Here is a 13,284-nt window from a genome sequence, read left to right as displayed (position 1 = left end):
CTTCGACCATTTCCCATCAAGCACCTCGACTGACCCGATTATTAAAGTTGGAAGACAAACAATCACTGTCACTGTAAACATGAAAAGTGATCATAGATAGAGGAAGAATGAAAACATACTTGTTAATGATTTTATTTGTTTACTGAGTTGTGATAACAATGTAAATAACAAAATATATAAACTGCAATAAAGTTATACATGAATAATCACAGTTTTGTGAACTGGTTTTTGGTGTGCGGCTGACCTGAATACATTTTCACAGGTATCAGTTGCAGCTGAACACATCAATGCCCTTCCCTGTAAACACTTTATCTACTAAATACGTCTTGAACAAGGGTATAAATACCAACTGTCAACATATCAATAAGAACATCAGTCACAATCATGTTGCTATTTGTCAAATGCTATTTGGACATACTGTCTTCATTAAAACTTCCTGTGTTTTACAGTTACAGTAGAAGTAAGGCATATTGCAAACTTGTTTGGCATCACCATGGTGACATCCATCATGTCCAACACAATAGGTGCTGACTGTTGCCATCATGTTGAACACAGAACCTGGAACTTCTTTTCCACAGACTACTGCCAACGCGATCTGTAGTATAATACTGCATTCTAATAAATATGCTGTCATATTGATAGGTATACATATGACAATCTTGTATTGATGGAGGATGAAGTGAAAGCCCTTTGAGACGCAGCAGTTGAAAACAGTCTGTTGTTTGTCCATCAGCAGGAATTCATCGAAAACACTCGGTTTCAAATATAACACTGACATCTTCCCCAACACTGGGTAAGTCACCCCACAGAAGTAGCTCCTCACCTACAAAGAAATGAATGACATTGTTAACACTGATTACAACTGGAATCAACAGTCAGATCAAGTCCGACTCTATCATCTATCAGCCACTGATGTCATTCATTCAGGAAGTGTGGAGATACAAGAGGAACAACTGAGGTTGGAGCAGCAAGAGCAAGCAATGTGTGATGAGATCAATTGTTTTCATCCTGTTATGAGCTGAAAGCAAGCTGTCAAGGAGGGAGATGTTTTAACTATTTTTGAAAGTTAATAAAGTCCTCATTTGGAAATTTGCAAAATGTTTTGTGTGAGGATTTGAACAATGAACAATGATTCATGTCAATAAAGAAGTGTTGGAAATAGAAAATGTTTTATGTACTAGTGAAGGTGGTAAATAAACACTTTATTGGAGAGAAATTGAAAGGAATTTCATCAAAGTGATTTTTCTCTAAATCTACTATGATGTACTTTGTTTGTTTGTTTGTTGTTTAATGCCGCACTCAGCAATATTCCAGCTATATGACGGCCTGTAAATAATCGAGTCTGGACCAGACAGTCCAGTGATCATGAGCATCAATCCATGCAATTGGGACACAATGACCACTCGATCCCTTTAGTTGCCTCTTACGACAAGCATAGTCGCCTTTTGCTGAAGACCTATTCTACCCCTGGTCTGATGTATGCAAATATCCTTCGGAAATCTGGAGAATCAAAAATATTTTTGATACTTTGCAATATTTCATATATATCACAGCAGCTTGAAAATATCAAGTCTAGGCCAAACAAGCCAGTGATTGACTTAAGCTACTTCCAGGATCTCAGGGTACAATGAACAGCAAAGACTGACCACCAAATCTAATTTAGTTGCCTCTTTCGACAAACAATAGATTGTCAGGGATCTCTTCTCACCCTGATCAGTCATTATTCCTTGATCATTGGTAAGCATCTTCCCGAGGCCAGGGAGTTATCTCACTGTAAAAGTCCAGTTTCTACCCTTGACAAACTAGGCCAAAATTATAGAGTTATATTTTGGGTAGACTAACATAGTCCAAAATCACATAACGAAATAGACATCAGAAACCAGGGCTCAGCAGTAGAAACTAACATTTTTGGTCCACTAGTCCTTATGATGATAATATATAGCAAAACCCTTAAAAATGGCAATTTTCTACTAGTCCTTATGATACCTTAACTATTGGGCAGTTTGGCAAGGACTATAGGACTAGTGCCAATTTCTAACCTTGGGCTCCATATAATTTGTTCCGCATCAGGAGTACATACTTCTTATGACTTTTATACAGGAGTACTGGCAAAACAAAAGAGTACACATAGAGTACTAAACGGAATTTAATAAATGAATCTTGAATTTCATTAAAGATATGCACCACAGCATTGCTACTCTCGTCTAAATAAAAAATACTTTTTTCATTGCCATACATGTTTGTTTATTGCATAATGCGCAAACCCTTCTCAGGTATTCAGTATTAGTTTATGTTTTGCTGGTTGAGGGGTATATTATGAGCAGAATTGTTGTTTTACATCAAGTTCTACTAGTTATTATGCAGAGATTAAGCTTACCATGTGTATTTTCATGTAAACTAATCCAGAAACAGCAATCAGCTGTACACATATTTTCTCCCAATCTACTGGTGATTCGGTTACAAAACTATTTTATAATATAGGGCGGTCGGGTAGCCTAGTGGTTCAAGCATCACCCGTCACGCCGAAGACCCAGGTTCAATTCCTGACATGGGTACAATGTGTAAAGCCCATTTCTAATGGAATATTATTATATTGCTAAAAGCGGCGTAAAACCATACTCACTCACTCCATATAATATAACGTAAAAAAAAGTATTTTGATGTAATGATCAGGAGAATTGTACCTATCTTGAATAATATATTCCAATATCGTGTTATTTTAGTTGCAGCTTTACTATATATATTTAAAAGAAGAATAATCATAAGCAAAGCATTAACTTTGGTACAGCTGATCTCATTGCCAGATATATTTTACAAATAGAACAATCTAACCAGTCACTGTCGAAAACTCGCAAAAACTCTGTTGACACATAACATTTATGATAGATGTATCCATTCTCTGGCAACTAAAGTTTGTTTCAAGGTGTCAAATACGGTAATCTGACAGTAGTTGGTTTTGGTTTTTGGTTTGTTGTTTTACGCCGCACTCAGCAATATTCCAGCTATATGACGGCGGTCTGTAAATAATCGAGTCTGGACCAGACAATCCAGTGATTTACATCATGAACATCAATCCACGCAATTGGGATCGATGACATGCATCAAACCAAGTCAGCGAGCCTGACCACCCGATCCCGTTAGTTGCCTTTTACGACAAGCATAGTCGCCTTTTACGGCAAGCATGGGTTGCTGAAGACCTATTCTACCCCGGAATCTTCACGGGTCGACAGTAGTTGAAGTCAATGACGGTGAGTTATGCAATCTACCGATTACTGCGCTGAAATTAAGGCAAATATTAAATGAAATAAATAAGATAGGTTACAAACAAGTCCATGAACACTTTATAACCAGATAGTGTAATTACATGATTAATTAGCGTACTTCAGTACAGATTTGTTGACATGGTATTTCCGGTGTTACTTGCTCGCGGTAATGTCTTTGCATTGGGGGAAACAAATCAAAACTTTACACAGCTGATTTTTTTGGGTAAAAAAATGTGATATTTTCCAAATCTTTTCATATTTTTTATCAAGGTGCTCATGTGATTTGATGTACTTCGCCAGGTAGAACCGTGTTATTTCAATATAGATCTTGATCATCGACCAGATCGTATTGACTGGGTGCTGCCATTTTGTTTGAAGCAAATACAAGTGACATGAGCAGTTGACCCTGATTGGTCAATAGGAGGGGTATAGAAAGGACATCACTCGTAATAGCCACAGGTGGCTCTATGATTGAGCCCTGAAATTGCAACCTAGTTCAGTAAGGGTGGAAACTGGACTTTTGGATTCAGTTATCTCCCTTGCCCCGAGAAGACGTTGGTAAGTGCCAGTGACTTTGAAAAGAATTTGGTGAAATTGTTGACAATTTTAATAGTAAACACTATTTGGGGGACCCACTTGATAATTATCTCATCAATACCTAACATTGCCTAATAGATTGCATGTTTCTTAATATATGTTTATGCGTTTTGCAATATCAATACATATTTTTTTAGAAAGAGTCAGTGAAAATAAATTTCTAACTATTTTGGTCCTTTGTTTCTCACCTGCTCTATTTACTCTTTGTGAGGCATTGACACATGAGCTGAAGTACATCCAGAAATGGCCATTGTTGCAGGACATCAAACACTTCCTGCACGGGCGGGACACTGTGTATCCAATTTCATTGCCACTGGAGAAAACAGACACGGAAAGTGAGTGCACTGAGATGATATCTTTATGCTCTGTCAATGGAGTCAATCTCATTAAATCAGATCTTATTTTTCGCTACCGCTTACCAAAGATCTGAGGACATCTCATTACGGGTCACGTCAGAACGACCTTTCGCGAACATTGACCGACCAATGAAATGACTGACAAGAAATCGACATTAGCCAATCAGAAGGCAGCTTTCTCGAGCTTTACAGCACTAGTTTCAAACTGACGACTACGCTTTGAAACATATTTTGACGTATTCTCGATTACAAAATTTAAAACTGACCAAAACAGCATTCTAGAGTGGCTTATAGATGGCCTAGATTGTATGGATATAATCATAAAACCTGTAACTGTCATTCGGAATACCCTCTGTTAAATATTTTGAGGTTGGATGATTAGAAAACACATTCCGACTGTCACTTTCAGGATCTGGTAAGCGACGGTCTGATTGGTTGGATGAAAGGTCGTTCTGACGTGACCCGTAATGGTATGTCCTCAGATCTTTGTTTAGCGGTAGCGAGAACTAAGATCTGATTTTAATGAGGTTGTCATTGGAGTCTGTGAGGTCATATACATGATATAAGATAGCTATGCGTTAAATTAAAAAAATCAATAAAGAACGAAGTGTGGTTTACTTCAAGACAAAACATTGTTCTATCATGATCATGATGCTGTCATTTCTGGTAAATCGAATTTGCACTCGCAACTTGATGACATTATTTTTGAGAGTTAAGCGTCTTGTGAGTTGTTCTCCATAGATGTAGGTTGACAACGCAGATGAACGAAATGGCCAAATAATCGCACCCAAAAGTGAGCGAGATATGACAATCGGTATTGGGAGAAAAGGTGCAGATAATCGAAGTGAAAGTTGTCAGGATACCAAACTTAATTCCCCTGGACATAAAATGGAGTTGTCCGACATTGCCGAGGTCAGATATTATTTGGGGAGTCATCATTATTGAAATACGGGTAAATGTTTTTAAAGCTTGTACAATTTATTGATATCCTTAAGACGGCTGAAGATATCTCATATAGGAAATAAATGACTTGTGGTCATTGTTTATCGTACAATAAAACACTGGAGGGAGAATAAACCATGAGAGGCACAGCCCCTCATCAGATGTTCTTTATGCAGTGTTTTATTGTACGATAAACAACACCCACTCATCGCTTATTTCTCTATGAGTAGAAGACATTTTATGAGTAGAAGATGTTTGACATCGATTGCACCACAGTATTAAACTGAAAGGTATAGACACATTGAAAGTGTATCTTCTTGATAAAAGATGTGGTCACTGTTCCTCAATAATTGAAGAATGGAGTAATATTTAAGTAATATGGCATGCTGCAGCAGAAATGTGATTTATGTTAAGAATGTTCCATTTAAGGTGCCAATTACATTGGTAAAACTGGAATGGAATTATTATAACCTGTTCTATGGTTACTATACATAAACAGATAAGTATTCTGAATGTAAGGTGCTTAAAAATGAATGGACACATTGATTTGTGTGGAAATGGAAACATTTTACAAACTACTTACAGAAATCACCAGGAGAAAGAGACTCGGTTCATAAATATATGTCAAACAGTACTAAACTCTGCTTAACAATTAATTATATGATGTATCTAATAGCTGACACTGTAGTTACTTTGTTTTTTCTGTTTAATATGTAAGCACCAAACAACTATGTACACACTTACCACGCAATGCATGCAAGCTGGTTGATTTTACAGGCACAGTGATTGGTCAATATTCCCCCCTCGACAAGATCCACAGCACTGAAAGAAGATAAACACATTTAAATAGTTGATCAGAATTGGTGGAATTCTAAAGGTGGGCCGTTGTATGGTACTAAATTAATAAGTATCCATTTTTGACGTGTTTGAAGTATTTACTTTTTTTTGTAAATCAACGGATCGTTCCTAGTCATCAAAGGATTAACAGAAAATATGTTGATTGATTAATCACTGTTATCTTGCACAGTGGATATGTCAAAAGTGAGTGTTTACATGTCTAGGTTTACTAAAACAAAGGGAATACACTCATATCATGGCATGAAGTGCCGATGTAAAAACAACATACTTTGATCAAAGGGTTAACTGATAATACGTTGATTGATTGCTCATTGTTATCTATCACTCAATGGATTTTTTAGGAACCGTGAACGTTATGAAAATAGTTGTCACGTGGGCTTTCTCAGCTGACCTTTGATACTTGACACCTTTGTGAAACACCTGAAACAATTTCAGTGATCAGTTGAGGAACGAACATGGGTTATAATATCCCGATACAATATATATCTTTTAAAATATCTGATTGTTACAGAGACACGTGACATCGAATAAGTTTCTTTGTACAGCTGCAGACGTGTGGGATATTGTTCCTTTGGGTGGATATTCACAGATACATTCCTCGAACAAGGAAGCTGCCTAAAATTATACACATAAATTTGGTAGGTTGTAATTATGATATTTGCATTTTGTTTTCCTTCATTTGCTGTAGCATTGAACCGATTCGTTCTTGTTCCTCTACGTCTTGGTTGGGAAATTCTGGGATGCGCGATAGACGTTGTTTTCACAAGTCTTTTCCTTTGTAAGCATGTATATATTACCATCAATTTGTAAAATGTGTAAATATTTCAGTCATTTTGACTGAAAAATCTGTCCAGATTGACTAAAATTGATTAAGACGATCAAAAGGGCCTGAAAACATCACAACAGATTATTATGTAGGATTAGAAGCCAAACAACATAGAAATGTACTTTTCAATGTAACATTTTCAGTCTCTTGTTTATGACATTAAACATCAAAATGTTTGGAATTCTTTATCATAATAATACAGATGGAAATGTTTTTCAGTCAATTTGTAAAATAACTGAATATTTAGGCGTTTAATAAATATGAAAATGTTACACATTTTGACAGTAAAAAAATAAGCACACTATAAAAAAGCAATGCTCAGGTGAAATATTTACTTCGTGTTGCAAGTGAAAATAGTGTAAAAAAAAATCGCAAAATTACCAAGCAAGTGACTTATCAAAACTTTGGCACCATAACCGATGCTATTCACAAAGATACCTACATTTCCTTATTATCTCGAAAAACTGTATTTCACTTTGTTGATCAATGTGACCATACGTATGTCAAAAAATACAAAGTTGAAAAAATGACAAAAATTCGCAATTAAGATCAAATATTACGAATAAAGAACTAAATGTTACAACTAAAGGTCAAAATACAAAACAAACAAACGAGGGTTAAACATACAAAGTTGAAATAAATGTCAAAAGTATGCAATATTAATAGTCAAATGTTACGAAAAGACGTCATAAGAAAAGAAAGAACAATGTGTACGAAAGAACTTCAGTGAGCACGAAAGGACATTTTCAATAAAGAACGTCAGTTAGCACGAAAGGAAGTTGACAATAAAGAACGCCAGATGGCGCTGCAATTTGTAAAACATTCCGAGTTTAATCGGCTTGTTCCGCCGTGTATATGATAACTGCATGCCAAGGTGCACAATGTATTATGTCATTCCTCGTGCACTCACCGTCTGACGTCACACATATACATGTGTAATCCAACATCTGCCTAACATTAGTACATGTATTTTGTATACAACCTTCAATCGCACATTTTCATCAACTTACAAGTTGTCTTTGTCACAAATCGATTTTCTTTATTTATGGCGAGCTATTTTGCCTAATGAATGTGTAAGTTATACATATGCATACAAATCAATTTGATATATATATTTGTTGTTCAGATATTAGGCAGCATTTTGTTCGCGAACAGTTTCCGAAAAGCTGTTAAAAATAAAACAAATTCTCGCACAACGATCCCTTTTCAGATGAAAATGTGCATCTAAAACAAAACTCGGCATCATAGCACCCTAGTGTTGCACCAAGCATGAACAGTTATTGGATCATTGTAGATGAATCCTAGATTAGTGTTAAGTGAGTGTTTTTTTAAGGTTGTATACAAAATACATGTACTAATGTTAGGCAGATGTTGGATTACACAGTATACTGTATTTGTGAAAAGGCCCTTTAGCGGTGACAAAGCTTAAACGCAACATGTTTATACACAATGTATTCATTATACATTACAAATACATGTATATATATATGTACGACGTCAGACGGTGAGTGCACGAGGAATGATGTAATACATTGTGCACCTTGGCATGCAGTTATCATATACACGGCGGAACAAGCCGATTAAACTCGGAATGTTTTACAATTTGCAGCGCCATCTGGCGTTTTTTATTGTCAACGTCCTTTCGTGCTAACTGACGTTCTTTATTGAAAACGTCCACTCGGGCTCACTGACTTTCTTTCGTACACATTGTTCTTTCTTTTCTTATGACGTCTTTTCGTAACATTTGACTATTAATATTGCATACTTTTGACATTTATTTCAACTTTGTATGTTTAACCCTCGTTTGTTTGTTTTGTATTTTGACCTTTAGTATTAACATTTAGTTCTTTATTCGTAATATTTTATCTTAATTGCGTACTTTTGTCCTTTTTTTCAACTTTGTATTTTTTGACCGAATGGCCGCCCATACATACGCCCTTATTACTACCCATAAAAGTGACTAATGCGCTTTCGAATGGTGCAGCACAGGTCGCGAACTAGTCTAGGTCGCGCCATTCGTAAGCGCATTAGTCACTTGTATGGGTAGTAATAAGGGCGTATGTTCACATTGATCAACAAACTGAAATACAGTTTTCGAGGTAATAAGGAAATGTAGGTATCTTTGTGGGTAGCATCGGTAATGGTGACGAGGTTTTGATAAGTCACTTGCTTGGTAATTTTGCGATTTTCGTTTACACTATTTTGACTTGCAACACAAAGTAAATATTTCACCTTAGCATTGCTTTTTGATAGTGTGTATATTTTTTACTGTCAAAATGTGTAACATTTTCAAATTTATTAAACGACTAAATATTCAATTATTTAACAAAATGACTGAAAAACATTTCCATCTGTATTATTATGATAACGAATTTCAAACATTTTGTTGTTTAATGTCATCACCAAGAGACTGAAAATGTTACCTTGAAAAGTACATTTCTATGTTGTTTGGCTTCTAATCCTACATAATAATCTGTTGTGATGGTTGTAGGCCCTTTTGATCGTCTTAATCAATCTGGACAGATTTTTTAGTCAAAATGACTGAAATATTTACACATTTTACAAATTGCCTGAGAGAATTACATTTTACAAATTGGCGGTAATATATACACGCTTACAAGGCAAAAGGCCTGTGAAAACAACGTCTATCGTGCATTGAAGAATTTCCCAACCAAGACGTATAGAAACCAGGACGACATGGTTCAATGCTACAGCAAATGAAGGAAAACAAAATGCAAATATCATAATTACAACCTACCAAATTTATGTGTATACATTTTAGGCAGCTTCCTTGTTCTAGGAATGTATCCGTGAATATCCACACAAAGGAACAATATCCCACTCGTCTGCAGCTGTACAAAGAAACTGATTCGATGTCACGTGTCTCTGTAACAATCAAATATTTTAAAAGATATATATCGTTTCGGGATATTATAACCCGTGTTCGTTTCTCAACTGATCACTTGGATTGTTTCAGGTGTTTCACATAGGTGTCAAGTCTCAAGGGTCAGCTGACAACTATTTTCATAACGTTCACGGTTCCTAAAAAATCCATTGAGTGATAGATAACAATGATCAATCAATCAACGTATTATCGGTTAACCCTTTAAACAAAGTATGTTGTTTTTACATCGGCACTTCACGCCATGATATGAGTGTATTCCCTTTGTTTTAGTAAACCTAGACATGTAAACACTCACTTTTGACATATCCACTGTGCAAGATAACAGTGATTAATCAACGTATTTTCTGTTAATCCTTTGATAATTAGGAACGATCCGTTGATTTACAAAAAAAAAGTAAATCAACTGATCATTCACCTCTTGCTGGTCTGCCACGTGCATATTACATAACACACATTTCACCTTACTTTAAACCTGGATTTAGATTGAATAATTACCCCAGACACAATAAATGCCAAATTTGAACCTTTGTCAGGTAATCTAAGTGGTCCTACCACTAATTGTACCTGTAATAAATTCATTAACTGAGCATCAAGTGAATGACGACAAATACACAAGTGTAGGGTTATACCAGAAAACGTGGATGACAACAAGGGAGTAGTAATCGTATAATCGACGCAATCCGAAATCCGAAAATGCTTTCACTGCGTGGGTACTTTTTGTAGTGTTAACTATGACCATCTGGGGTATTTCCAAATGACGACATCCGATGAGCTCCGCCGTTCTTTTTGTCTGTTAGTTTAGGCTGAAGAAATTAATTAACATGCGCCCTTTGTCGAAATCTTTAAGAGCACGGTTAACCAATCAGTGTTTATGCAAAAATGCGTAAAACATATATTGCCTCCAGCCTCCAAGTTTATTTAGCTGTCAATGCAGACGGTAGCCCAGTCTCTGGTCACGCTCAGTTGCGTTGCGTATCATCCGGGTACTCACGGGGAAAAACAATAACAAAGGCAACAACCAGTCCGGGGAATTGCGTTAGATCAGTGCCCCTTTAAATATTGGACAAGCAATACTTTTACCCCTGATATTAGCTGAAAATTGGCGACTTCCATTAAAACATTTGAACAATATAGGGACCCAATATAGTTAGAATGGGCACAACAATATGTTTGGAAGATTTGGAAAACTCATTACTCGGACCCTGGATCGAGTTTGATATCGAAAACCATAGGACGTTCAGAGTACAGAGACCCAGGTAAACGTACAAAAGTTCAATGTGCGGCATAACATTTACGATCTTCCGCTTACGGTTATTCGATAACAATATTCTATCAGATTTATATAATGTCACCCTATGTATGGAATAGGGTCTGTTTTACTTACTCCTCTTCTGGAATATCTGTAGAGTACATTTCTGTTCTGGTATCGGCAAGGAGGACAGCTTTCATTCCCCGGCGACATACGTTGGATCCACAAAATATACAGTCAAGGCTGTACACGTTCTTCTCTCGGAATGTTGGGTGTAACTCCGATTTGCTCATTTTCCGCTATTTCACAGCTAAAGAACGTGTGTTCAGCAGAATTTGTTCTCGATCAAGCAAACCACAGTGGAACGCCGGCACTTCCTCATGCAAGGCCACATGTGTTTGTGTATTTATTATCCTATCTTGGTTTTCATTGGTCAATGTTACAGTGTATATTTATAACCGGTCCTTTCATTGGATGGTTGTGAGAGTTGTGATTAGTCCTAACAACCTTGTCGCTATGAGGATATACTAGTTTCCTAGCAACATTATTCAATTCTATCTGAATTTAACGGTAAATTACAGGTTTCTTGTTATGATCACTTTTTTAACCTTGCTTTAAAATGATTGAAATTAAGCGAAGTGACCGAGGTGGATTAATTAAAAAAACAAGAAAGACGAGTGACACTTGAAACACAGAAACATACTCAATGCACACTGATGAAATTGACAAGGAGTAGATAAACGAATCATGTGATATGATATAACTATTTCAGTGCCTCAGTGAGATATTTTTCCTCGTGTAATATTACCAAAGCAGTTATTTGTCATGAATATCACATAAGTATTATCAACGTTTGTACCATATAATAACTGTCAAATATTTTAAAAAGAAGAATGAAGCATGCTGAAATATGCACATGAGTATATTCTGCCATATGTATGTTGTATCACTTCTGAAGTAATTAGGTATTTACACTGTTAACATATTTTCCCACCAGAATCTGCATAACATTAACCTCCAGAGATGTCTTGTAACCAAAATGAAAAATCCATTTTGTGATTGTTTATGTATTTATTCCTATCAGTTATCTCTTGCGTTAATCTATTTAAATAAATTATTCTTTTTGTTACGCGCACGCGCACGCGCACACACACACAAACACACACACACGAGACTCATATGCCCCACACCCCTCTGCTCATGTGTGGATGTAGATCGTAGCTATTTTCTTAATAAATTCAATCTATTAAATGATGGGAACTTTCGCGCTAAAAAGAAAAGAAACAAAAAACGATATATATTTCCTTCTGTAGATATTTACAAAAGCCTGCAGCTTCATTATATCAGTGACCATTCAGATGTATTGAAGGTCCATAGCAATTAGAAAGGTAATGGAATCGTATCCCGCTTGTGACCAGGTTATTCAGTCAATGGACCAACAATGTTGACAGGTATTTACGGTGTTGTCACTACCCCTACCCCTACCCCGGGGTACATACACCCTGAGCACTCAAAAGAACCCACCCATCCGACGGTAGATGGCCAGATGGTGGAAACACGAATACGAACATACACCCGAAACACAAGTGTCTAAACACGTGGTGTCACCTGGGCAAGTGACTTAGTTCAAATGTGCCTCTGTTCACCCAGCAGAGAATGGGTACCCGATGTGTTAGGTGGATGTAAGAACCTTCTGGCGCCTGTAGGCAGTTTGGATTATATACTCCCCAGAGAGTTGGGAATGATAACTAGAATGCATACGGAGCCACTGCTCGGGGAACAAATAAACCTTTTTTTAAGCAGAGATGTCTGGATAAGGGCGGTATATAATAATAACAATAAATATTATAATAAGTTAAAATGAAAAAATATCTTTATACCAACTCTGCCCCTGAACCTGTTCGGTGTGTACAATTTAGATCTGGTCTAAGGGCCAAGGTGAAGGTTTAGGACATTGATCTGCCATTATGACCATGTCCAAAGTATCACCTCCCCAACATATATAGCTTTGTATTGTAGGCGGGTTTGTAGCCGGTATGAAAATGACCACACGCACTTACACTCATATTAAAACACAAGTACACATGTTTTTTTTCTGAGAAACAAAACAAAAAGTTTCATTTACATCATTACTGGACTCTACTTCTTCAGCATTTGAAAAGACAATCGATAAAACTTAGATCAAATATTTACATTTGTGACATCAATAAGGTTATGACCATCTAGGGCAATACATGTATTTAACCTAAATAGAACAAGAACCATAGATCCCAGTACGACCGAAATAC

General features: G+C 36.5%; 1 protein-coding gene across 1 annotated transcript; it reads right to left on the bottom strand.

Annotated features, from left to right (window-relative positions):
- Positions 1-116: 116 nt before the first annotated feature.
- Positions 117-11,409, bottom strand: LOC124118551 (protein FAM72A-like). Its single transcript, XM_046480714.2, has 4 exons — positions 11,132-11,409; positions 5,903-5,980; positions 4,049-4,173; positions 117-823 (listed from the first exon to the last, which is right to left on the bottom strand). Exons 1-4 carry the CDS (start codon positions 11,287-11,289, stop codon positions 741-743), a joined length of 444 nt encoding a protein of 147 aa, XP_046336670.1. The 5' UTR covers positions 11,290-11,409; the 3' UTR covers positions 117-740.
- Positions 11,410-13,284: the final 1,875 nt, after the last annotated feature.

The sequence above is a fragment of the Haliotis rufescens genome, unplaced genomic scaffold, assembly GCF_023055435.1.
Source record: "Haliotis rufescens isolate VD_foot unplaced genomic scaffold, xgHalRufe1.0.p SCAF_22, whole genome shotgun sequence".
NCBI classification, from domain to species: domain Eukaryota; kingdom Metazoa; phylum Mollusca; class Gastropoda; order Lepetellida; family Haliotidae; genus Haliotis; species Haliotis rufescens.
Note: the sequence above shows the minus strand (reverse complement) of the source record. Positions and strands in the feature narration are given on the sequence as shown.

Bases quoted from the DNA above. Each gene is read 5' to 3' on its own strand.
- LOC124118551 (XM_046480714.2), bottom strand. From the start codon at position 11,289: ATGAGCAAATCGGAGTTACACCCAACATTCCGAGAGAAGAACGTGTAC. The intron at 4,174-5,902 runs GTAAGTGTGTAC...TGTTTTCTCCAG, and splicing joins CAGCTTGCATGCATTGCGTG to TGGCAATGAAATTGGATACA. The intron at 824-4,048 runs GTGAGAAACAAA...ATTTCTTTGTAG, and splicing joins ACAAAGAGTAAATAGAGCAG to GTGAGGAGCTACTTCTGTGG.